At 40.5% G+C, this 27,735-nt stretch overlaps 1 protein-coding gene across 1 annotated transcript in view; it reads left to right on the top strand.

Annotated features, from left to right (window-relative positions):
- btbd7 (BTB (POZ) domain containing 7) overlaps positions 1–27,735 on the top strand; it is a 46,652-nt gene that overhangs the window by 8,150 nt on the left and 10,767 nt on the right. The window contains exons 2-5 of the mRNA XM_072684960.1: positions 9,231–9,473; positions 14,063–15,175; positions 23,707–23,915; positions 25,282–25,357. Of these exons, the coding sequence (XP_072541061.1) occupies positions 9,392–9,473; positions 14,063–15,175; positions 23,707–23,915; positions 25,282–25,357 (1,480 nt within the window). The 5' untranslated portion in view covers positions 9,231–9,391. The remainder of the gene's footprint in view (positions 1–9,230; positions 9,474–14,062; positions 15,176–23,706; positions 23,916–25,281; positions 25,358–27,735) is intronic.

Below are 27,735 nucleotides of genomic sequence, written 5' to 3'. Positions count from 1 at the left end.
GAAGCTTCAGTGAGACACCGAGTGCCTCCTAGATGCCTGTGAAGTGCTATCACTGTCAGAACAGTTTAGATTCAAGGATCAAAATGGTGTAACAGTGCAAACTTCTCTCAGTTAGTATATGAAATCTTGCTTTGACTCCCCCCCCCCCCCCTCATCACTACGCTCTTGGAAAGTTAATGGAAACCACCATTTGATACACATCATGGTCAGTGCTTCTTAATTCACATCAGTTTTAAGAAAAGAGCCAGCAGCAGATTTTCTTTTCTTTTCATTAGTGGGTAAAACAAATGGTGTATGTCAGTCAGCCTTGTCTTGTGCTTTAATATTCAACAATGAAATGCCACCCTTTCTTAAGTCTTGAAAATGTGTACTGCATAAGGTTTAAGGCTTGAATTAATGCTTGATTAATGTTTGAATTCTGGTGCCCGTTTAGGTGTAATCAATTGTCGCAGAGATTTAGATGAGTGCACATTGACATAGCTGAATAGCTGGCCGACATTAGTACCTTTAGTACTTCTTACTTTTTTAATTTATCCCCTACCCTATTTATTGTTTAGTGTCATTTTCCTTTAGTTTAAGACTGTGTTCTGTGTTTTTGGTTACTTGTCATACGTGTTGCTCTCACCAAGACAAATTCCTTGTATGTGTAACATACTTGGTGAAACTTGGTGAAGAGATTCTGATTCTAATTTTGATTCTGACATTAGCCAACACAGATGCTAGCTAACATTAGCCTTGTTGGATGGAGCTCCTCAGAGACAAAGTGCCTGGTTTCGTTAGACTAGGGTTTCTTAGCTAGCTCTACAGTACAGCCTCTCAACTGCACAGTGTAGGATGAAACGTGCTGTTCAAAGTGGTTACCTTTCTAGCAGAGATTAAGCATAGTCAGCATCAACTCCTGTAGCTCTGTCCAGCATCAGGATCTCATATGTGAAGACTGATAGACTTTTAAATGAGCTTAAATTGAAGTGGTCATGCTTGAACTACTCAAACAAGAAACTTCATTTTATTGAGGGGGGGTGTCTTTGTCCTCTAACATCCAGTCCAGCAATTTCTATTAATGTCATCTGAATCAGTTAGTTTCTTTTTTTGTGTAGTATTTGGTGGTGGAAGTTGTTATAGATAGCACTGGAGCTGGCTATTTGGATAATTTTCTTTACCACTATTATTATTATTATTATATCAGAAAGCAGACATGTAGCTTGCTAGCTCAAAGACTAGGCTACCACGCCCATTCACCCCAGTAGCATCGACGATTGATTGGTTCTATGCGTGAACTGGCCCACAGTTAGCTTTCGCCATCCTTGTCTCCAACATGTCTTCTCACACAAGTCTTGGTTACGTTGCTTCATTATGATACAAAGCACACCTGCAGCCTATTTTCTTCTTGCTGGCTTCAGCAAGCAGCCAATAATCTAACCGCTATAGCCTGTCTCTTTCAGCTCCTAGCGAGTGATGGTACCCACCGCTCTAACCATGAAACTGCTGGCTGTTTGCCTGCTGTGGCCGCGGTGCTGCAAATTTGATCCTGCCTGCCAGTAACTTTGCGGATCATGTAGGACCCATAGGGCAAACCTGCCTTTTGCAGACCTTGAACATGCAATATGATTGACAGATGAAAAAAAGAGTCTTTTTTTATGTACATGCAGCATAATGAAGTGTATTCAAGCTGCTGAATTTTGGTTTGGCTAAATCTGCTTAAATGTTTTGCTTTTTTTGCGGAGGTTTGTGTTTGTGCCCTCTAAGTATGTGCATTTTTCAGACTACAACCAAAAACGGGTGCAAATCTGTCCCCATTCTCTTGACTAATGGTATCTCAGAAGCTTGATTTATTTGTCTCTAAAATAAATGTACCTCTTTGGCACTTTTTGTCACATTTATTAATTTATTTATTTTCCCCTCTCGCTGTAATTTGCACACACACTTGCATTAGACTTTCTTTTTTTTGCTCCAGCCTCAGTGCTCAGTGCATTTAATATATAGACATAAATAACTGGATGGGTTTGGATTGAACTGCTAGGCCTTCCATAAGCATGGTCATGTTCAAGTTTAAGATAAATCTATAATTCCTTGTGCACAAATTGTGGCCACTAACCATATCCTAACTGCAGTTGCTGTATTTGTAATGTATGCAAATTGCTACTTTATTACTGCCATTTCTAGGCGCAAAATGTTGATCAATGCAATAAAAACAATTAGAATTGATTGCTGCTTTATTAATTAAAATACATTTTCATTCTTTCATCACACTGATCTGGAGAACATGTCATTACAGATTCAGTGAAGATGAAGCATTATGGACAGGATTCAAGCCAATTTGGCAGCTATAGCACTTTGAGTTGAGGGGGAATTCCTGCCAAGTGTCCTTGAGCTCTGACAACCACACTGAAAGTACAGCGTCAGCATTTTGTTCTGTGCATGTCTCATAAGAGTGAAGCTCTGTTAACATGCATCTGTTGAGACAAGACAATAGACTTTTTAGTCTTAGACAGCAGTTTAAAAACAAAGGGAATCTCCATGTTGAAACGAGTTCTTAGTTCCTGAAACGACTGAAGTGGTCATGTTCGTTAGGGTATGTTGAAATGAAATTGAAATGATCTTTCATCAAGTTTCATAAAACCATGAATGAGTGTGCAGTGTCCTATGCCAATTTTGCCTCCACTCAAAATTTGTGAATTCCTTCAACATTCTCCCACAAGTCTTTACTGCGTTCTTTCATCCGGAGGTTTCACGCCATCGGCAGAGGACTGCATAGCTCATATGCCTCGGAATGTTGCAGGACATGACCGCTTCCTCTTGCCCCTTCTTTAATATGGCGGATGTGAAGTACATGGTCCTGAGTCCACTGTTATTTCAACGTAATGACAAAAACACACGCACCACCTGAAAGCTGGTAGCACACTGCTGCTCCTCTGCCTCTGGCTGAACTTGCGTGATGTTAGTAGTTGTAGTAACGTGTATACGAAGTGGTCCTCTACACAGAGACGTGTCATTTGGGATCAGATTACTAGTAGCGTGCATGTAAATAGAGATTTTCATCAGGTTGTTAAGTAGTGTGTACATATAAACACAGTCTGCATCGGTCATCTAAATTGAAAATCTTAAACTGTAACATGTACAGTTTACAATGTAATGTAAACATGTTTGCCAGCATTTAAATAAAAGAATGTAATAAATGAAATAAAAAGAGATATTGGAGTGTGCATTTGGTTTTGCAAATTTTAATAATGGGTTAGACTGTGAGAGCATATTCTAGACTGACATGAAAACACGCTTTTCTGCCTCTGTGTTAGCTAGCTGACATTAATACTTTTCTAGATTTATTCAAATGTAGTCCAACAATGTCTTTGGATCTACTTTGTGCTCCTGTATAATTACTTCTTTAAAGAACAGCTTTGGAGAGAAAGTCTGAGCACTTCATTATCAAATGGTAATGCTGCTTACTTCTGTTAGCATTTGTTCCACTAGTTTTCTGGCCTCTATAAAACTACAAGTAATTGTATCAAGTTCGTCTTTAGAATAGAAAAGTCATTTGGAAATACGTATGTCTCTCCTGTACGCTTTTGTCAGACAAGTGGCGTTGTGCATTTCTGTTGTTGTTGTTTACGCTATTCCTCTAGTGCTTTGAATTATGTGACTTCTTGTGTGTATTCTCCCTGGTCCATCCTTTGTATCACTGCTGTAGATGCTCTGTTGATTTGCTGGATTTTGGATAATATGGGAAGTTTGAATGATTATAAAAATAATGGAAATGAATCAGACTGCATTGTTTAGTTGAATGTAGCCACACTATGGTAGGACTGTTAATGAACATACCACAATATACCAACAATCTCTGATTTCTGTGGTGGTAAGACCTCTTTTAGTGCAGATTCTTAGACCTTGCATGAGAATGTTAACAGGATTCTTGGTTTAAGATGGTATCAGTGAATCCTATGGGGGAACCACCCTTCTTACCCTTTGCCTCAAGGATGTCCTCTTATCTCTTAAACCCAGATGATGCCATTTAGAAGATCCGGTCCCATCTCCTTTCATACCTGTGGGAATGTTCCCTAGTTCTTAATGCTTTGCTTTCTTTCAGGCTTGTATGTTTACGAACGCAGGTAATAGGTAATGATTGGGAGAAGCTAGCACTAGACGTTTCTGTCAATTCTGACCTCCCTGACCCTGTGTTTAATGAACACCATCTGTCAGTATAAATCCATATTAATTATTAACATTATTGTTCCTGAGACCATTGTCATATACTCTGTCCCTCTGTTTATTAACTCGGGAATGACACAGTGATCTATGCTCTGTGTGTGTTGGGACTGTGATGGCTTTCATTAAAAGAAATGTATCAGGGGAGTTCTCTTAAACAACACGGTTACCTGATATACCCCATTTTGTTTCTTCTCAGCAGTAAACTGATTACCGTCTCTGTTGTCTACAAAAACTCTATGGAATGTGGCCAGACTTCCCAGAAACATCCCATTGTCTTGTACTGGGCTGACCTTTAAGATGTAATTAGACGGTTTATGGAATTGTATTTGCTGAATCTCACATTTTCAAGAGGGGTTGTATAAAGGGCAAGCCTGTCGGAGGAGGCTACGTGTGTGCTGACGAAATGTCAAGCCTCCTCATCAGCAGAAGGAACAGGGCAGCAGGGAGGCGTAACACAGTTCAGCACGACTTCCCCTTCATCCACAGAGTCACAGGCGAGGAGACGGGTTTTTGAATCTTGTTACTACTGTGATCGTCAGCAAGTCTGTGTGAACAAGGTCAGCTGCTGGTTCGTCCGTTTTATTTTGAGTTCCTATTGGATATAATGAGGGAGCATGAAAGTCCTGCATACGCTGTTCATAACGTGGTGGTACTTGCTCTCTTGGATTGCTCTGTTAGTGATTTTTGTCCTGGCTGGACATCAACTGAAGGCTCATGCTGAAAATGGCTTGTGACATCGGCATATACATATTAAACATTCAGTGCTCTGGTTAACTTTTCTCTGGCCCTGATGTTGTGTGCTCCAGGGGAGAGCGTGGCCGGCTGGATCAGACGACCTGCAGCTGGCCTGGTGTGGCTTGGCACCGTCCACGCTCATTAGTCTCACATAAGCCAGCCTGCCACCGCTGACAGGAAGCTGCCACAGGGTGCCGACACCCCTCCACCCCCTTATCCTCCCTACCTCCCCTCTCTCCTAACACGGAGAGGACTGAAGCGGCACTGCAACAGTGGGTCCTTTATGCCAGCCATTTTTTGTTGTTCAATGGACATTACTTGTGCTCACTGATCTGGTAAAGTGTTGTCCCCCAAACACATTTAACTTTCGATCTCAGTCTCTTTGCGCTCATGCTACTGTGCACGCTCTCATTGTTCTGGATGCATTTTTCTCAACGGCACAAAAAAAACAAATCACCTGCGTATGTGATCCTGTATGCCTGTGAATCCATGTGTCAGGTAAAAAGATTTGCCTTTTGTTTTAATAGCGATGATCCTGTGTTTAGTTTCCACTGTTAGAATGATTTTTTTTTTTTTTTTAATCTTTTTTTTTTTTTAATCTTTCTTCATTTAGTGGCTTTTTCCTTAGCTTCAAAGCATTTGCGCTGGACTAAAGATTGAAGATGAAAGATTTCTTGCAGTATTTATAATAAACATATTTGCTGTGATTCTGTGTGTTCTGTGCTGATCCTAGCCAAGACATGAGTGGGCCTTGTGCTGCCTCAGTTCTAAACTCAAGGCCAGATCAAATCTCTGTGCACACACCCACCATATGTGGCGCGCCCAGGCAGTTTGAAGATGGCAGTCAATTTGCGGGATGAATCCAGGGAAAGCCCCTGTGATGAGCAGGCTAAGTTGACATCTGTTTATGAACCTCACTGATGTGCGAGATCGGATCTTAAAGCCATATTAACTACGATTGACTAATGCAGACTAATAACAGTGCATTTAAGTTAGGACTGCATGATCTTGGACAAAATGATCTAACTTGATACAACACTTATCCAACATGTCAAGATATTAATGTTGTGCTGCTGTTATTTAATGTTATTTAATTTGCCTTACACCTCCGGCAATATGACCTTTGTGCATGCCCACATTGCGAAGACTATGCTGAAACAACATATTGTGCAGCATTGACATGGGTGGATTTGTTTATACCGCAAAAAATTGTTTTCAAATGTGACCTTAAGTGATAAGTGATCTTAACCAGAGAAGATTAACTTTAATAAGTTGTTGAAGCACTAACATTTTACTTATTGAATCCCCATGATCCTGCAGCTATCCATTATTAGGAGTCTAGGTAAGGGTCAAGTTTGAAACGACAGTTTCAGGCCTGCTGAAAAGAAGTATCATAACCTAAATAATGAATAAAGCAGTGTCTGAACAGCTCAGGGACACCGCCACATGGCAACGACAAAAAAACAAATTGATCCTACTACAAACAACAAATCTCTCTAGGCTATCTGCCTGCACCGATCACCATTTCTGAGTGTCGCCGTTTTTGGTTTTGCGTCATACTGATGTTCCATTCTAACAAGCTCTTTAGTGAAGGCAGCTGTCTTTCATCACAACGTTGTTTAACCATCCAAACCGGATGAGGAGAAACTAATATGAGGTGAAGCTTTAGTATGTAAATGCAGCCATGGACATTGGCACAGGTGTGCTTGTTTTCCAGTATGCCAGCATTTCATGATTTACCATGACAGAGAGTGTATTACTGCTTATTACTGTAATTCATGCTTATTGTTTTCCTTAGCCACCAATACAATTGTATGGTATTCTTAGCCAAGCATTTCTTTCTTCTGCACCCAACTTTTAAAATTGGAAGTGGACTAAACCGCAGTGTAAAAAACATCTATTTAAAACCATTAAAGTAGTTTGTCTGTGTCCTGGGGAGGTTTATATAAAAAAAAAAATAAATAAATAAATAAAAGGCTTTCTCTCGCCCATTGACCGAGGGCCCCCCATTTGATACGTCGAGAATATGTCAAAGACTGCCCCTGTCCGTTACTTACATAACTGTGCTTCAGCGCATGCTCTGGATCCCTGGAGCACTCAAACGGCTCTTCATTTATTCCTTCTCCACTCCTGTCACTCATCTTAGAAGACAGTTGTTTTATCAGACACTGTAATTAGCATTTCTTTCCACTGCACTGTGTTGTCGTCTATATAATGAGTACTGTCTCTTTTCCCCTAAGCAGTCATTGACTCAATTCATCCTTGATGCTTGAGGTGTAGTATGTATTTCAGGGTTGAGGGATTTTTATTTATTTTTTTCCCTCCTCTAGCTGGATCATCTTTTTTGTTTCTGAGATGTCTATCATATGCTACACTGGGGATTTTTAGTCCTGGTTCTAAAACCAGCACAGTTTTGGTGTTTTTTCCCTGCTTAAATACACCTACTAAACCTGGTAATTACTTTCCGAGTTTAATCAGGTGTGTTTGAGCAGGAGGGTGGCCAGACTGTGCTGGACTCTGGTCTGTCTAGGACTGAAATTGACAAACACAGTTTGATAATTCTCTCATTACAGCTGTTGGTGTATGTCCTAAAATGCAGTGATTTAAAAAAAAAATCGAATGCTGTAACACTGTTTATTTGCATGTTTGGTTGGTCATGTCCCATCCATGATTCTTTTGTCCTATGCTAACTTGTGTGTAGCAGAACTGTGGGCAATAGATGAAACTTTCTGGCCAGTACAGAGATGACCTTGGCAGACCCTGTTTGTACCAAATGCTTAGAATGTTTGCTTGTCTTGGAGGTTCAAAAGATGGTTGTAGTGGAGTTTGGCTGTAGTGGAGTTGGAGTGGATAAATTATGTACTCGTCTTCGATGACTCGCTTTCTGCTTGGATGTTTCCTTTCATCCAGTTTGCTTTTTTTCTTCTTCATTCTGTGCGCTCTCTAGGTTGCAGAGTGATTGCTCACAGGAATGAAGAGAATAATGAGCTGTACAGATTTTACCAGAGCATATAGCTGCACCACTTTACCATATAACCACTATTTACAAAGAGATGTGCCATTGAAACTAGGCATCTATCTTAAGTGCTATTATCTTCTTGCTATGCAAATGTCTGTTATTTTGTTCTCCTGCTCTGAGTTTACTGTCCTGCAGTGCTGACATACAGCAGTTTTCTTTTGCTTTTATTCAACGTTCAAGATCAAAGTAAAGTCTATTAAAACGACAGCTTTGATGTTGAAAACATTCCAGACGCAGTGTGTAAGGGGAAACCTTAATCAGTCAAAACATGGGCTTACACGTGTGCCCGGCCCTTCGTTGTTTTGACTGGGGAATGAAATTGGACCCCACAAATCTTTTTTCTTTTTTTCTTTCTTTTTTTTTTTGTTTTGTTTTGTTTTGTATGTGCCTCGGCAGGGGGGTTGTGATGACAAAAGAATTGGAGTAACCTGAGATTTCGAGTTCTTCTGGGGAGTTCACAAACAATGCGGTTCAGTGTTTGGCAAGTTTTGGAGGGGAGGGGTCTGTCCTAGCCTAAATATCAGGAAAAACTGGAAGAGAGCCTGGGTTTTGAAGGTGTATCTAAAGGTGGTTATTATTCTTTCTCAATAAGCTAAAGCAAACACTGCATTTATCTGCAATATGTTATTTTTTTGTTGTTGTTAAGGAGGTGTTTGAATGTGATGTTTTTTCCCCTCCCCTTTTAATATCGCAAGCAAGGGATGCCTTTGTCCCAGGCCTACTGCAGACGTCCCCTGTGTGCCGCTTTTGTCAGCCTGCACAAGTTCAGACAGTAGTATAAAGCACAGCCTAAATGCCTGTTTAGAGCAGTATCACTTTGCATGGTGATTGTCTTGATCTTGCAAATCCAACCCCCAGTCCAAAATGTCTTGAGAAGAAAATGACCGCATGTGTTTTATTGGTAATTAAGGGCAGCTAACATGGGAGGTTTCATTGCTTGTTTCAAAACATATGTAGCATGGCTACTGTAAAATGTTCTCTTAATATTTTTATAACTCTGTTACATTGGCCAAATGCATCAGTCTTTGTGTTTAGGCTACTGTAGTAGCATTGCCAATAATAATGTATTTCTTTGCTTTTTTTTTTTTTTCTTTACACTGTTAACATTTCTTTGCTTTTTTTTGGAACAAAGAGATTGACATAGGGCCAACAATTCGGTGTTTCCTTCTGTAGCAGTGTAATGAAATGGATGAAACAATAAGTTGCACTCTTTCAGCTGGAATTTCATGTCTCTCTCTCTCTCTCTGTCTCTGTCTCTGTCTCTGTCTCTCAGGAATGGCTGATAGCACTCCAGTTTCAGCTCATCCACACAGGCCTGAATGAGTGAAGCTGTGAGCTACTTCGTGAATTCTCTCTGGAGCGGAATGATTTAGCAGAGTGGCACCAGCAGTGCATGCCAATAAGAGGAGGAGGAGGAGGAAGAAGGGGAAGAGGATGGGTGTTAATGCCTCCAGCTATCCTCACTCATGTTCCCCTCGCTTCGGGGGACATTCACAGACCCAGCAGACCTTTATAGGTAAACTATACTACTCTTCTTTTTCACTATGGTTTGGACTTATTGTTTTCGCATAAACGTGGTACAACAGAAGGGGGAAGGGGAGGGGGGTAAAATCTAAAACGCTAATCCAGGTTTCTTTTCATTTGATTTCAACATTTGTTTCACCTAGTGCCATATAGTCAAGTGGTGATGTTACTCATGTTAAAATGTATTCTTGCATTGGAGCTCCTGGCCCACAGCACAGGATAATCATGATGGTTTTAAGACCTACCAGCATCAGTGAGATCTTAAATGATGATCTTCCCAGATTGTGTATCGTGGGTCATGTAATCTTTACTCCCAATGTGGTCTGGGCTGCCTAAAGTATCTTGTAGTGTCAAATGCAATGGTGTCTTGCTGTAAAGACTGTCAACCAATGAGAGCTGAGCTGAAAGGAACTTGTCAGCTTGTACAGAAAAAGGTTTAGGAGTGGTGGCTAAATCACAAGCAAAAGTGGACTACACAGAAAGACTATAAACTTTGAAAGACTATAAACTTTGTGTGAGTTGTGGTAACTGCATGAGAATCTGTCTTTTCTCATGTATGCTGTAAAACACTCATCAGCATAGCAATAATCTCACTGTCTGTTTCACAAGAAACTCCTGTCTGCTCCTTCCATGTAGCAGATTGTGAGGAACTTCCACAAGGTTTCTGTGTACATAATCTGAAAGTGTGGTGTTTTGTTCAAATCATGGGAAAATCATGTGTGGTGACTTGTGATGGCTCCGGACAGAAAAATCAGTAAAAAATTGTTCTTGTGTGTGGGGAATTCTCACATTTTCAACATCGGTTAGGATTTTAAAAATCCAGTCCAAGCATTAGTGGCTATAGACATGTATTGATTGATTAAGATTGCCAAAACATGCTGAAACTAGCATATGTTAAAAGCTAACAAATAGAAGATGTTTTTTTATATTTAATCAAGCCAAAATAAGTAAACACAGAGTCTTAGAATGATTAATAAGTCCTTGTCCTCAGGGACATGCTCCTGCAGTTCCAGCGTTGCACGGTTATTTGTGGCCTAGACACAGTTGGTTACATTACAACCAGCCAAGGAGGTGCTGGATGATAAAATGGTTATTGCAGGCTTAATTTAGTTACTGCTTTACTGTTTAGTTTTAAACTGTGAGACCCTTCCAGTTTTTGTTAATATGTGGTCTTATGGGCTAAGGCTGCCTGTCAAGTTCCATTTTGAGATTTTATAAAGTAAATTAGTGCCTGAATGCAGTTTTTTTCATAAAGCTCATGAAGGAGTGGGATATAATTTAAAATTGTATACTACATTTTTAAACAAGCAAACAGAAACAAATTGTAGAGGCCATGATCATTGAAACATTAAAAAAATCTACCCCAGCTTGTCTGAATGGAAAATGTTAACTTGGCTCAGATCCCTCTGAGCTCTTTTTGTGTGCGAGTTGGTTAAAGAATCACTTTAGCACTCTCTCTGTAGTGTGCAAACCAAATAAGTTGAATCTATTTCAGAAAGCTCAGTCTCGAAAGAATCATTTATGTCCCTGAGGCTCCTGTGTCCATAGCTGTTGTACACATCTTGAAAAACTGACGTGGTTCAGAATTTTTCCGTACTCGTCCGAGGTTAGCTTTTATTGCATACTCTTCTGTGCATGTTTTCATATCCCTAATGTCTGCAGACCAGTAAAGTAATAGTGCTTTCAACATTTTAAGCCGTGCATGACAGCTGGCCTTAGAGAAGAAATGGAACATTGGGCAGAGGCATTAAGTAAGTGTCGTTTGGGAGACATCATCAGTTTGTATATGAAAGGGTCTCAATTGGAAGGACATTAGATGATCTCATACTTTCCCTTATGAAGCAGGTGAACACTTTGAAGCTGAACGTGCTCATATTTTATGTGTGTTCTTTTCTCTTCTGAATTGGAGTTATCCACATCTAAATCTGCTTCAAGGGATCTCTTTCTACATGATCAGCATTTGCTACTAAACATGGAAACCATGTGTTACACGGCTTCTCTTTACATTATACGCGCTGATGTTTTGAAGGAAAGTCTTTCTTTCACTATTACTGCATACAAACGTACTTGCAAGTATTGAAAGCCCTTTCAAGTTGTTGTTTTTTTCAACAATAAAAAGTGCTGGTATTCTATATGCTTCCAAATTCTACTTTTTCTGCCTCAAACATGATTGAGATTCTACCTTGATGGGAATTCATTCAAAGAAAATATTGATTGAACTAAACTGCAAAATAAGCATTACTTTCAAACAGGTGGAATGAAGAAAGCTTCTTAAATGAGATGCTCATTCTTTTTCTTATTGTATTTTTGTTAACATACCTCATTAAATTTATACGTAATTCACATCGTTTTAGCTATTGGTGTTAAAGATGGAACTTTAATCTGTAAATCAGCTGCTTGTGTAGTCAGTTTAGAATTGCCAAATTCATAAAACATGTTAAATGTGCAGCACAGAGTTTAAGAATTTTTTTTTTTTTTAAGATATGCTGGAGGTTCTCAGCACACCATTTTCTTTTTTGCATATTTCCTCAGTAACGACATGTATATTAAATACATGTACAGTGGGGAGAACAAGTATTTGATACACTGCTGATTTTTCAGGTTTTCCCACTTGCAAAGCATGTAGAAGACTGTAATTTTTATCATAGGTACTCTTCAACTGTGAGTGATGGAATCTAAAACAAAAATCCAGAAAAATACATTGTATGATTTTTAAATAATTAATTTCCATTTTATTGGGGGAAATAAGTATTTGATCATCTATCAACCAGTAAGAATTTTGGCTCTCACAGACATGTTACTTCTTCTTTAAGAAGCCCTCCTGTTCTCCACTCATTACCTGTATTAACTGCACCTGTTTGAACTCGTTACCTGTATAAAAGACACCTGTCCACACACTCAATCAGTCAGACTCCAGCATCTCCACAATGCCCAAGACCAGAGAGCCTTGTAAGGACATCAGGGATAAAATTGTAGACCTGCACAAGGCTGGGATGGGCTACAGGACAATAGGCAAGCAGCTTGGTGAGAAGGCAACAACTGTTGGTGCAATTATTAGAAAATGGAAGAAATGCAAAATAACGGATAATCTCCCTCGGTCTGGGGCGCCATGCAAGATCTCACCTCGTGGAGCATCAATGATCTTGAGGAAGGTGAGGAATGAGCCCAGAATTACACGGCAGGACCTGGTCAATGACCTGAATAGAGCTGGGACCACAGTCTCAAAGAAAACAATCAGTAACACTCTACGCCGTCAAGGATTAAAATCCTGCAGTGCACGCAAGGTGCCCTCCCTCAAGCCAACGCATGTCAAAGCCCGTCTGAAGTTTGCAAATGACCATCTGAATGATCCAGAGGAGGAATGGGAGAAGGTCATGTGGTCTGATGAGACAAAAATAGAACTTTTTGGTTTAAACTCCACTCGTCATGTTTGGAGGAAGAAGAATGATGAGTACAACCCCAAGAACACCATCCCAACCGTGAAGCATGTCGGTGGAAACATCATTCTTTGGGGATGCTTTTCTGCAAAGGGGACAGGACGACTGCACCGTATTGTGGGAAGGATGGATGGGGCCATGTATCGTGAGATTTTGGCCAACAACCTCCTTCCCTCAGTAAGAGCACTGAAGATGGGTCGTGGCTGGGTCTTCCAGCATGATAACGACCCAAAACACACAGCCAGGGCAACTAAAGAGTGGCTCCGTAGGAAACATCTTAAGGTCCTGGAGTGGCCTAGCCAGTCTCCAGACCTGAATCCAATAGAAAATCTTTGGAGGGAGCTTAAAGTCTGTGTGGCCCAGCGACAGCCACGAAACCTGAAGGCTCTGGAGGAGATCTGTATGGAGGAGTGGGCCAAAATCCCTGCTGCAGTGTGTGCAAACCTTGTCAAGAACTACAGGAAACGTCTCATCTCTGTAATTGCAAACAAAGGTTTCTGGACCAAATATGAAGTTTCTTTTTCTGGTGTATCAAATACTTATTTCCCCCAATAAAATGGAAATTAATTATTTAAAAATCATACAATGTATTTTTCTGGATTTTTGTTTTAGATTCCATCACTCACAGTTGAAGAGTACCTATGATAAAAATTACAGTCTTCTACATGCTTTGCAAGTGGGAAAACCTGAAAAATCAGCAGTGTATCAAATACTTGTTCTCCCCACTGTATGTGTCTGTATATTTTAAACTAATAAACAGAATAATACTTGGTTAACAAACTAACATCCCTTCTATTGCAGCAAGAACATCGTCCAGATATATAAGCCGTTCCAGTGCATGACAAATTTCATGGGTGTGCTGAGTTGATGGCTTATCTCTCTTCAGTCTGTTTTCCTTCTGTTTATGTTTATCTGATTGAGCCACATTCAACACTGTTAAATAGTATTAAAGTCTGTATTAATGTGGTCTGAAATCATTCTCTTTCATATATTTTTTTTTGTGTGATTTGGCAAATGCTTTTGCCCCCTTATATAAATGACCTAAGCCTTGCCGCAAACATTACAGTCTACAAATGTTCATGACTCACTATGATTATAATTCTAAACATTTTTCTCCCTTTTGTGTTTTTGTCTCACTGTACAGGGACATCCTATGCACCCTCACAGGGTTATGGTGGTGAGTCCAAACTCTACAGTTTAGAGCATGGCGTTGAGAAACCTCAGGACAAGAAGAAGAAGAGCTCCAGCCTGGCAACCCTCAAGAGGAGATTCATCAAGCGCCGCAAGTCCAGCCGCTCAGCTGACCATGCGAGACAAATGCGTGAGCTGCTGTCCGGGTGGGACGTGCGTGACGTTAACGCCCTGGTGGAAGAGTACGAAGGCACGGCCGCTTTGAAGGAGCTCAGCGTGCAGGCCGGCCTTGCCCGGCCTGAGGCCAGAACCTTGCAGCAGGACCTGGCCGCCCTGTACCAGCACAAATATTGCACCGATGTGGACTTGATCTTCCAGGACACGTGCTTCCCGTCCCACCGTGCCATCCTGGCGGCCCGCTGTCCGTTCTTCAAGACGCTCTTGTCCTCGTCCCCTGGCTATGGCGCCGAGGTGCTGCTGGACGTCGGCACAGCAGGGATGGACGCTGCCATGTTCTCCTCCCTGCTGCATTATTTGTACACCGGGGAGTTGGGCGCAGAGGACACACGTCTGCAGAACATAGACGTCCTCATGCGGCTGAGCGAGGAATTTGGGACGCCAAACACTTTGGAGGCAGACATGCGCAACCTGTGCGAGCACATGTGTTACTACGACTCCCTGCTTAGCTTTTCCTCTGATTGTGAGCTGGTGGAGCCTTTCGGAGCCAGTGGCCCTTCTCCCAGCAGTAGTAGCACGACCCACAGCGTTCCAGAAGAGGAACTGAGGGCACACAAGGCTGTGCTTTCGGCCCGCTCGCCCTTCTTCCGCAATTTGTTGCACCGACGCATTCGCACCGGAGAAGAGATCACAGAGCGCACGCTTCAGACGCCCACCCGTATCATTCTAGATGAGTCGATCATCCCCAAGAAGTATGCCTGCGTCATCCTGCACTGCATGTACACGGATGTGGTGGACTTGTCCTTGGTGCTGCGCGGGAGTCCATCAGCAGGGAGTCTGGGGGAGGTGCAGGCTTTGGTGGCTGGGAGAGGAAGCATGAGCCGAGCCGAAGAGGCCATGGAGCTCTACCACATCGCTCTGTTTCTGGAGTTCAGCATGCTGGCTCAGGGTGTGTCTTTTATCTCTCTCTATCTATCTCTCAATCTCTCTTTCTCGCGCTCTCTCTCTCTCTCTCTCTCTCTCTGATTCATGGCCATTTTCATTGTTTTTGTTTTGCTTCCACTTCTCACTTGTTTTCGCTCCCTTTCCATAAGAGCCCTGTATATACCCGCAATATTGAATAGTGTATACAGTGTACAGTGAATATATATATATATATATATATATATATATATATATATATATATATATATATATATATATATATATATATATATATATATATATATATATATATATATATACACACACACACACACACACACACACACACACACACACACACATTACTCAACAATCTCTTCCTCTTTCTTTTTTTTTGCTCTCACATGCTAATGTCCTTAAGTGTCCATTCTAATGTCCAGGTTAAAAATGATTTATTAATCACCTTTTCTAGTTCTTCATTTCTCTACTGTTTATCTTAAAAAATAGGACAACCCGCAGTCTGAGTCACTAGAAAAAAGTTTGTATTTATATAGTTTATATAGTCTTGCAGCCTTTCTCCCTGTTTTTTCTTAAGTCCCCCCCCCTTCATTCTGTCTAGCTCTCTCTCTCTGTGGTCTCACGCCTACACTTCAGGCTTTGTTTACTGCCTAATTAATTCACAAGCTGTCAGAAGGGAAGGTTTGAGGAGGGTGGAGTGGTTGCAGTGTAGTTGCCTCGTATTGTGATTAATGGTGGCGAGGTATTCCCATATGTGCTCCAAAACACTGTAACCACCACTCTCACTTCTTCCCATTGCTCATTCATCTGATCTGGATTGAAATTTTTCTATTTTAGACGATGAAAATTGTGTTACACCAGCCTCCTCCTTACGGATAAATGATTAGAACAGTTATATAATTTATGAGCTTTTGGAGTGGGTTCCAGAGAAGCTCGCAGGATTTTATTCAAGTGTAACTTTCCAGCAGAGCCTCATTTTGAGAACACTAAAGTCCTTTCATTGAAATGTCATAGGCGTTGTGGCAGTCTACCTCAGAGGATTGATCAGTCCTCTCAAATTGCTTTTCAATCTCTTGGTTCTTTTTTTTTGCCCTCCACTGCTATTGATTGTTCCATGGTAAAGGAATTGATTCGGCGTCCCAGATCAGTGATTTCACAAAATGGACTATCGACAGAGAAATAATTCATTTCAGTGGTAACTAGAGAAGTTATATCCCATGTGGACATCTATATTTAGTCACAGTGATGTTTAAAGCGCATATGATTGCCAAAATTAATTTATTTTTAAAGATTTTTAGATGAATGAAAAGCCAATCTGCAAATGTATATTGCAGTTTTATAGTTTTTTAGAGGGTCTGTCTGATGCCAGTTTTGTGACCCATTTTTAATTAATATTGACCAAAATAATTGAACATGGGAAAGAATAAATTATACAAGAGTATTTAAGAATGGACCGCTGCCAGTGGCCAATGGATATGCTTGTCTGGCACAAATTTTAGTTGTCTAATTGATATAAAATACACATATTACAATGAAATCAGAATCAAAATCAGAATCTCTTTATTTCACCAAGTATGTTACACATACAAGGAATTTGTCTTGGTGAGAGCAACACGTATGACAAGTAACAAAAACACAGAACACAGTTTCATTCATTTCATTTCCTTTAGTTTAATACTGTAAATAATCTAAGTGTGACTAATGAAACTTAGTGTGGCATGTAATCGCATTGAGCTTCCTGCATACACACGCACCATTTTAAAGAGTGGCTTCTTTCTGAGATGCTGAAACTGGACCAAGTGTGCTTGGTGAGCTGGACTTGAATGTAGCAGGATTCAGAGTGTGAGTGTCAGCTGATCCTCCTGACCTGTTGTTCAGCTTTGATTTGTAATAGATAGTGATCAAGTTCAGCCCTGTCAACATAGCCCAGTGATGAGCTCAGGAGGTTTTCACCAGAACATTCCATACCAACACTCCTTTTGAAAGCCCCCTTAGGTATGATTGATTGTTTGATAAAATTTATTATGCGGCAAACCATAACTTTTTAAATAAATTCAGTGGATCATTGACTTTATTGCATTACAATGTTACTCATTTTATTTGTCTAAAAAGCAATGCAGGGCACTCAGCTGACAGTTTTACACATAGATGTGGATGTCATGTTCTTCTGCACCAAACTTTCATTTTAGCACTGTTGTGGTGTTTGTAGAGCTAGGCAGCTTTATAATATTTGATTGTATTGTGATAAATGTTGTTATTGTGATTATATGCTTTTCTAAGCATATTGAGGATACTGTTGGTGTTTATTAAACACTGATCAGCTGCAGGATTCATTGCTAACAGTGTAATTAGACTGGTTTTATTAGATAAAGAGCGGCAGATGTTGAATATAAATCACTCTATTCAGATACTCTCCCAGACTGAATAGTAGTTTAAGGATCTGTTGCTACTGATGTTTTTAGTCTGTGATTACATGTATCTTGATAAAAATCATGCATTGCAAAATAAGTCATTAAATATTGCTATAGTATTTTTACCATATCGCCCAGCCTTAGTTGTTTGCTATGGGAAACCTATGGAAGTGTTTGACCTCCATGAAATGGAGCAATGCCAGCCATTTAATACTGTAGCAAACCGGTCACCCTCTGATGAAGGAGAACGCTAGAGGTTGGAGAGGGTAGCAGACATCGTTTTATATGCATTTCGGCAGCATAAGATCAAATTGGTTCTGTCTTTTCAGTCTTTCTAGTTTCTTCACAGATTTTTCAGGCCTCTAATTTTGTTACCACTCTCTTTGCTGCCAACCCAAATGGAGAGGGCGAGAAAGATCAGGCCACCTCTAACACATTTGCTGGCCACGCTGCAATATCCAAGACATGGCTCAAAAGGTGGCGCTCAAGGATATGTCGCTCGAGGGTGGGCACTAGTTTCCCCTTGTCACTTGCTCAGCCTAGCTTGGTCTTGCTTGTTGTTTAAGGCTACGGCGCCTGACTTTCACAGCTCCTTGGGGCTCAGAAACGTGGCGCCATGTGCCACAAACATCAGGCCAGAAGTCATACTGTGGTTTAGGTAAAGGCAGTGTAGCACTTTAATATCGTAATCATTTCCTGTGTAGCAAAATGTTGCCCTTAAATCATTGAAAGATGTAATAAAAGACCGTAAAGTAATACGGTACCACAAATGGCCAATTTGAAAATAAAATATTCCAAGTAAGTTAATAAGGTATTACATGATTAGGTTTTATTTCATTTTTGACCAGGTTAAGTGCACAATTTTTATTACATTATTGGAAAATGATTACAATATTAGATTCTACTGGCAGTCATAACTAATGTGCTGACCTGGCAGAATTCAGCACAGTTACTCTGGTATGAGATGGGTCACTTGGAAGTGGAAATGCACATTTGTAATTGTACTTTGCCATGACTTAATGGAAAAGTGCTTTTTAAAGCACCACCATGTAGCGTTTTCCCCTCAAAATAACAGCTTCAGAATCATTGTGACGATCCGCTCACCTGTAATGGGGAGAACCGTGATTATGTCCTTTAGGAGTGGCTTAAAGCGCAAAAATGCACTTTCCGACAGGAGGGGGAGCTCAGTTTTCCATAGTGTTGCTTTAAAGAGCTTAAAAGTGCTCTTTTATAGTATGAATTCTGCTCACTGCTCCTTTAAGAAAAGCAGGGCAGTCATTTTCTTATTCAGTTGTTCTTAATGTAGCAGCACCTAAAAAATTCAGTACCCTCTACTTAAGGGAGACCTCTGTGAGTACAACAAAGGAAGGCAATATTTTTAAACACAGACTACCTTTGGACACTGTAGACATTCCTTCTAAACCATGGATAATGATGTTCTTTTGCATTTGGACTGTGCACTGTAGATGTATCTCACTAATTCTGAGCGACTTTGAGCAATCTGAGCAACAATCCATGGAATATCCATTCCAGATTCCCTTTGCTAGGAGACAGTAGTAAGGAGATCCATCTGAACACATTGTTCTCTTCACCTCATTAAATTAAGCACGTCCTGTTTGTGCCTCTGCCTTTAAATCTTTCTGTGCTGTGGTTTGTTGAATGATTTAGGACTTTTCAGACTGCCTCAGCATGTTATGGGCCATTTCATGCAAGTGAATAGAGGATGAAAGCTCATCAACCCTGCTGCCATGTTGAGAAAGCGAAGCAGAGTCTTGCACAGTGAAATTCTAAAGCAAAGAAACCCAAATACAGTCTTTTGGAAGGTGAATTACATTTAATCAGGCTATTCATCAATTTAGAAAACATGATTGTATAGAAATTACATTTTCCAGAATCCTTGATGTGGACTAGTTTAAACTCTACAGTGTAATCTAATTTAAAGTCTATAGTGAATGAGTTATTTGCCCTGTAGCCTTTAATAAAGACTATAGTTTAGATGATGGTTGAATATAGATATTAAGGCAAATTAGGGTTATACATGGATCATGTATAGTCACCAATCACAGGAATGGCCGTACACCTACTTATTCATGCAATTACCTGAGATGCAGTTGTATGGCCGCAGTGCAAAGCTTAAAATAATGCCTATACTGGCCAGCAGCTTCAGGTAATGTTTACATCAACAGAATTGAGCTTGGAATGATTGTTGGTGCTAGACGAGCTGGTTTGAGTATTTCTAACTGCTGATCTCCTGGACCTGGATCTCCTGGCTACAGTAACTCAGATAACCATTGGTGGAGCAGGTGTAATGATGTGGGAAGTGTGTTTTCGTGGCACATTTAATACCAACCACTCATCACTTGAGTGCCGCAGTCCCATTTGAGTATTGTCTCTGACCATGTACATTCCTTTATGGGCACAATTTACCAATCACCTAATGGCTATTTCAGCAAGAAAATGCACCATGTATCTCACTGGGTTCATAAACATGACTGTAATTTTTAGTGTTATTCAATGGCCTTCTCAGTCACTGCATCTGAATCCCTTTGGGATGTGGTAGAAAGGGAACTTGAAGGCAGCATGAAGGTGATCATGAGAAATGTGCAGGATTTGCATGATACAAGCATATCAACATGGATCAGAACCTCAAAGGAATGTTTCCAACATCTTGTGGAATCTACATCATTGAGTGTATGTGTCTGGGTCAGGGGATATCACATATAGAGCTAAATTGTGGAAATGGGCTTTTGACTCTGTTCAGATCTTTGTGGGAGCTGACCATCATTCTTTTAAACAGTTCCCTTTGGGGAATTGTCAAACCTGAAATTAGAAAAGATGTGATGTTTGATGAGGTGAAATGCATGAATATGTAATATGTTAATCCTGCCTGAAACAGAAAAATACACTGACATTTGCTGGACTTACCTGACCTGATGAAATGCCACCTGTTGGACCGTGGGGCTTGTTAACTGAAATGGTCCAGATGAAGTGGCTGTCCCAGAGCAGAACAATAGGGCTGCGTAGGACTCAGCAATTCACCTTTTAACATTGGTGCAGTTATAAGTTAAAAATTGGTTAAAACACACTGTCATTGTGGGAGATTTCTGCCTGGTGCTAGAAGTTATTAATGTCTCTCAGGATCTGATTCATGCAATATGCCTGTTGGTGAAGCTGTAGCCTTTCAGGAGTGTGGTGCTGTGGGTTTCCCCCCCTCCCACCTGCACCTAAGAAACCAGTATGCCCAACTCTCTGGTTGTCTGTAATCTGTCCTTTTTCCATTGCTGCCTGTTTAAGCTTTGTGCCACTATGCCTCCCTCCATTATGCAAACATATATTTACCTCCCTTTCCTCTCATTACCTCTCTCCTGACTCTTGTTTTTTTTTTTTCCAATTCTTATTTCGTCTTACTTGTTCACCTTTTCCTCAATCATAAATCACCCTAATTCTGGTTGAGCTGTTAAATGAGCTTTATACTTCCGTTTGCTGTTTCACATTAGACAGTGTTATTGACATAAAACAAAAGCCTCTATTAAACCAATAGTTTCTTTTCTCTTTCTTTTTTTTTTTTTTTGCTTTAGGCTCAGTTCGGAGAATTGTACGTTCTCTTCCTCCTTCATGAATTTTAATGTGATTTTTGTTTCTTCTACCCCTTTTGTTTTTTTGTTCCCCCCCCCCCCCAGTGTGCCGTAGAATGGAGTTATTTCTGTCCTGTTCTCAGTTCACCAGTGCCATACCCACTCGGCTGAGCAGAGGCTCATCTGCTGGCCACTCGCGCTTTCTTTCATTAGGCTGCTCTCGCTAGCCGCAACTTGGTGACAAAATCTAAAACGAAGTCTCTCAGGCATTGACTCAATTCAATAACGAGAGCCGCCTTCCAACCACAGAGGAAAATCTGCTGTGCGACATCAGACTAACGACCATAGTTGGAGAGAACACTTCCCGCGTTGCTTTCTGTCTTTTTCCTCAGTCGTGGTCACGCCTGAGAGGAACTGTGCTCTCTAAGCTTTTACTTTAAGAGGTAACACGAATGTGTACTGCTTTAAACTTTTACATTTTCAGTTTTATAATCATGGTCTAGATTTCAGGCTGATTTTGGAATGTTATGGTGATGTGTTCTTGATGAATTACATCACACTCTCTCAGGTCTAAATCTGCATTATAGAATCTCTGACGACACCCACAATAAACCTATTAAAAAGTGTCTTTAATTAGCACAGATTATAGTAGATTATAGTAAATAAGATGACTTTTGAAGATGTCCAAGTGAGTTTGACTACGGTGAGGAAGTGGAATTTGCGCTTTGAACCACTACTAGTGGACATGCTTTACACATGCTTTTTACGAGCTGAGATACTAAAAGTGAAAGAAATATGTAGACTGAGGCGATGGAGTAATAGAGGGTTTTACACAAATATGACTTGCAAGCATTTTTCTGTTCTCCTTACCAGAGCTAAATCTTACGTTTTCTGGTGTGGCAAGCCCAGAATATCAACAATATATGAATAAAGCCCAGTTAATTTAAAAGCTCTTATTTTAAGGTAAACATGCTACATAATGCTGCTGTAACATGATTAGGTTTTACCTCATGTCACCTCATGACCAAAACTACATGTCCCTCAAACATCTGAGGTTATGTCATTTTTAGCTTTTATGCTTCTTTGTAATAAGGATATTTATAATATCGAATATTTTTTTACCATCACACCTCAGTTTCTTTATTGTCTTTTAAGTGAACATGGTTAATAAGTATAGCTGAGCAGCCAGAAACGACAGATGGATAAGAGAAAGAAATATGTTTGGAGAACATGCTGATGCTGTTGCCTTAGAGTGATTTCCTGCTATTTTACTCTTGGCTGAACTGCTCTTTTATGCTTACTCTCGTTGTGGGTATAGGTGTCTGATATGAAAAATCAACCGAAGACTGTTTTACTGCTTTGCCAAATTATATAATTTCTCTGCATGCCTTTGCAGTGTGTTGGTAGCAGGTCTGTTCTTTTGCATGGTAAACGTAGCAGTGGCCACGCTCTTCAGCTTCCTCTCCGCTTAAGAAGCCAGAAAGGCAGGAGCCAGCCGTCCTCAGGTGCTCTAGCAACCAGTCACTGAAGTGACATTTTCATTAGTTCCCAGCCGTCAGAACTCTGCTTTAAGCAGATGATGTATGTTGCCAAAAAAGAGCTAGAGCTCCTCCTTGAGACAGGGAGCCAGAAAGTCCTTTGACTGATTTATTTGTGGCGATGCCATTTGCTGTTTTTTGGGTTTTTCTGCTTTCACATAAAACCTTGTGCTTAATTGTCACACACCGTAAACATGTGAGACTTCAGTGTGCATTTCTGAATGTAGGAGAGAGTGAGACTTTTATTCTCAGTGCATCAAGGTCTGTTATTCTGCGAAAATCTGACACATGCTCTCCATTGGCAGTACCAAGGAGGATCCTCAGAGCTTTGGCAGCTCAAAATCGCGAGCTGAGTGAGCTCCAAAGACTCCTCATAAAGAACACTTGTAGTGCTGTCTTTTTAACAGTCGTTGACACTTACCTTTTTATTCTAGATTAAAATAAATATTTATTCTGTGAAGTTTTCAGCGGGAAAACACTGACTAAAAACTGGCATACACATACTTTTTGGGTCTCTCCCTGTTGTGTTTTTAAAAGATTGAGATCTTATTTATATTTTGTAGCCATTGTACAGCAGAACAATAGAATTTAGCCTCTGCATGTAACCCGTGGCAGTAAAAACACAGACACACACTGAGTGCTCACGGGCACCTCAGCCATGAATGTTGAGGGAAGAAAAAGCCCTGCTTCTTTAGTCCCCGTCCCCTTCCCCCTTTTCCATGTTCTGCTGGTCCAGGGGATTGAACCGGTGACATTCTAGTCTCAAGCATGTTTCTGTTCTGTTCTAAGCTTACTCCTAAATTTGATTTATTCATTTTTATATATTCATAAAATGTTTGTGGCTTTTCTCTTTTCTTATTTGATTTTATGTTTCTCAATTTTATTTATGTACATATGTCAAAAATGTACTATCAAGTTCATTTCATTTTATAAATGGAAGTGGTACTTAAAGTTGTTGTTAATGTTTGTCTTAAAACATAATTTGACTATTTTGCCTATGCTCTGTGTCTGTAGGCTGTGAGGACATTGTGGTCGAGAGCATCTCACTGGACTCTGTGGTGGCCATCTTAAAGTGGAGCTCGCAGCCCTACGGCTCGAAATGGGTCTATCGCCAGGCCATGCACTTCCTTTGCGAGGAGTTTAGCCAGGTCATGACAACCGATGTCCTCTACGACCTGAGCAAAGAGCACCTGCTCACTGCTATCCAGTCTGATTATCTACAGGTGAGCACTGTGCTGGGGACATGAGGAGACAGATAAGGCGTTCTGTGTCGGTAAATGATTATGCCGCAGTTTTTACAGTGAACTCCCAAGAAGTCACGTCAATTTCCCTTTCCTTCAGGTCCAGTAATGTCCCATCATCATATGGACAAAAGTATTGGGACACCTTATCATTCGTCCGATAGCGCACTTAGTAGTTCATCCTGCTTTTCTCTGCTGTCCAGGGAAGGCTTTCTTCTACATTTTGGAGCATTGCTCTAAGGATTTGATTGCATTCAGAGATAAAAATGTTAGTGAGGTGGTGATGCTGGATGATCACCACCCCACCTCATCACCTCATCCCCAACTCCCCAACTGGCATTAGGCCTGGTGCCAAGAAATCAATGTTTATCTGCTCCAGGGAGTCCTCTTCTATTGGTCATTACTTCTCTACTAGAGACTAGGGGTGTGTGTGTGTGTGTGTGTGTGTGTGTGTGTGTGTGTGTGTGTGTGTGTGTGTGTGTGTGTGTCTGTGTCTTCATTTGCACATCTGTGGCAGCAATTGAAAGTAGCTGAATTTAATAAGATTTTCATACTGTTTTAATTTCAATTTTTTCATAGTAAATAAATTCCAGCCTGTCTGTTGGAAACATGAGCGCATGATTCAGCAGAACAGGCACTAGTCTCTCTTGCTGCTTATAACCTTGACCTTATTCCATCTACAAACCTTTCTAGGCCTCTGCAGCTCCTTCTATTCAGGGCAGCAGCATGTCAGTGTCAGGTTGTTTTCCTGCCTCTGCTGAATCGGGACTCTTGCCCCTCAGAGTCTGCAGTTTTTTTGTTTTTTTTTCCCTTGCAGGCACAAATGAGTCAGCTGTATCAGATGGCCTCTTAACTCTTCCCAGTCAGCTTTGCTGGGCAGTGTGTTCTCTGAGAAGAGCCCTTAACTCTGACACTGGTGTAGTCATCTAGTCCAGCTGGTGACTGAGAGTAAATATAAACACGAGTGGACAGTTTTATAGGTCTACTTGTTATGGCGGCAGGCAGCTTGGCAAATGTTTGCTACAATGTCTTTATACTGTAGAGCAGGATAAGTATTATAACACCTTGAGTCAAGAGTTACAACTTTATCAATTCAATTTGATTAAAAAAAAAAAAAGTCCCAGCAGAATGTTAAAGTTTCAGCTAACATTAATGATCTATTTCGAGTGAAGTACAGAGTAGAAGAAATGCTGCGGAAAGGTGACCCATTTCTCTGTGTTTGGTCTTTAATGTCCCAGTGCGTTGGACAAGCCAGAGCCGGCACTGGCTGGCTACAGTAGTGCAGACAGAGCTGAAGTGAAATACACAGCGTGAACTAAATCTGTCTGTTCTTTTCTGCCTCCCACAGGCCAGTGAGCAGGACATCCTCAAGTACGTGGTTAAGTGGGGGGAGCACCAGCTCATCAAAAGGATGGCTGATCGGGGTAAGAACAGAACTTTTCTGTAGTTCTAAAACTGTTCTGGAATGCACAATATCTGGAATGATAATGAGAACCGATAATTAACACCTTGTTAATAATAATTACCAGTTATTTTAAGGTCACCCAAATTCAACAGACATTTCTATCCAAAGCACTTTTCAAAGATGGGTGAATGTATGGTTAAGAAATAAGGTATTGCCACCAGACATGTAGTGAACCGTTTTTTTACTGTATTGTCAAACATTGAGCCCTTGTACACAAGAGAACATGATCTACAGTTGTAACCCAAAGGAAGTGAATCATGTTTTAGTGAAGAAAAACAATAAGGAGAAACAAATGACCGACATTCTGCTAGTAGGAGCAGATTGTTTTGGCAATGCTGGGTTATTGACATGTTTAACATCCAGCAGAAGCAGTTTGTACACAGCAACTTTCATTGGTGTCTCAGTTCAGACCGTCAGTGACTTTCTACACCACATTTCTGCAGCATCTGCCTCATCATTAATTATGTATTTCATAATTCAGACATCCTCATGAGCACCATCAAGTCAAAGAGACAAAAGTGCTTCATTCAAACACGCAGCGCTTAAACAGTATTTTACTGGTATGTGCACCTCCACCAACTATGCTGCGTCACTCTGCTCAGTAATGAACTGGCTTTTGTCTTGATGTTATTATTACAGCTGGTAAAGCTGGCACCTTCTTCTCTCAGTATCTATGACCGTTTCTTTGTGTGTGTGAAGGACATCATGGGTATGTGTGTTGTAATTGTTTCAGACTGCAATTTTCACAAATGCTGAGCATAAAGATATGCTGGTAAAGTTAATGTCCCAGGATTTTGGCACTTCTAGGCTAGAATCTTCAGTGATCCAGATAAATAGGGTTTCCAAAAATCAACTTGATAATATCTTCAAGGATATTCATGAATCTAGTCATGTTGAGCAGTGTTGTCTGAGTGCAGGTCAGCTTGTAGGGCTTGTCTAAGCAAGCTAAGAAGAGAGGCTCTATCATGTTTTACTGAGCATCAGCGGAACAGATAACTGCACCATAACCTCCATTACTTCCCTGCTGAAAAATCCAGCTCTTCACCAGCCTTTGCTGGTAACTGGTTTCAGACGATTTTCAAGCTGATTCCTGGTGGTTGAAAAGCATGGCATGCAAGCAAAAACACACCCTATGCTGGTAAGCAAACTGGTTAAGCTCTCTTAAGCACAGCGAATATTCTCATTTGAGTTGACGGTGACCAATTTGGCAAAGCTGGTTAGCCACCCACTGCACTGGCAAAGTGTGTTGGCTTGCACATTTTTAAAGAAGCTGCCAGTCTAATAACATCAGCTCAGTGTGCAGTAGCATTAGCTTACATGTAACAATATTTATATTTGGACTCTTTAACAACCTCATTATTATGAGTAACCAGTGGTAATAGAGAGAAAAACAAGGGCAAGGAAAAGGACAAAACATATCAGCTTTGGGACATTTTTGATCTCTATTGCTGCTTGTGGTAATTTTCGTAAACTCATGTTCATTTTTCTCTTTTGAGAAAGTCATTCTAGACACAGAGTTCCAAATATGGACATAACCACATGGCCACAACTTCAGAATGACCACACGATTTCAGTGGTCTATTGTCTTTACTGAAAAGCAGCAGAATGTCCACCCTCATTATCCTCTCTGTAACCCATATATGTCTTTAAGCCCTTCTTTGACTTATTGGTGCTTTGTGAGAATGTCGGAGTGATCCAATATACAAGATCATTTGTGCTCTTTGATAAATGCTGCAGAACTGTGGTGGAGTAGGTTCCTGAGTAGTATGAATGTAGAAACTGGAGCATGTTGTTGTGCGCTCACTGCTTATTCCGGAAGTTAAACTGTGCCGTCTTGTGCGATTTTGTGTTTTTGTTTTGTTTATTTTATTTGCATTGAGTGATCATTGTAGGATATTTGTCAGTGTCTGCTCTGGCAGATATTAATGAGATATAACAGATATTGGTATCGACCCACAACTACCATGTCAGAGCATTTGTGGTAATGCAGTCACAGCCAAAACAATTGGCACCCTTGCATTTCTTTCAGAAAATGCTGACAGTGCTATGAGCTGTAAACTTCTTGATGTTGCGGACAGGGGACACAGGAACGGTCCATATTCAGTGTTACCATTCCTCCATTTAAACTAGTTGAACATGTTACCTGTAATACCAGCACCTGTTACTTGCCTCAAATACATAATTGCCTGAAATACATAGCTTCATATAATTGCAATACAATTGTTTTATAGTTTTGAAAATGTGGCAATTTTGTCCAGTCCATGGTTCTGAGTTCTGTGTGAAATACTAGAAGATTTGCCTTTTTTTTTCCTTCTTATTCTTGTTGTGGTGTTCCAA

This window comes from Salminus brasiliensis, chromosome 1 (genome assembly GCF_030463535.1).
Source record: "Salminus brasiliensis chromosome 1, fSalBra1.hap2, whole genome shotgun sequence".
Taxonomy (NCBI): Eukaryota; Metazoa; Chordata; class Actinopteri; order Characiformes; family Bryconidae; genus Salminus; species Salminus brasiliensis.
The sequence above is the reverse complement of the archived record's forward strand: the minus strand, read 5'-3'. Positions and strand labels throughout refer to the sequence as shown.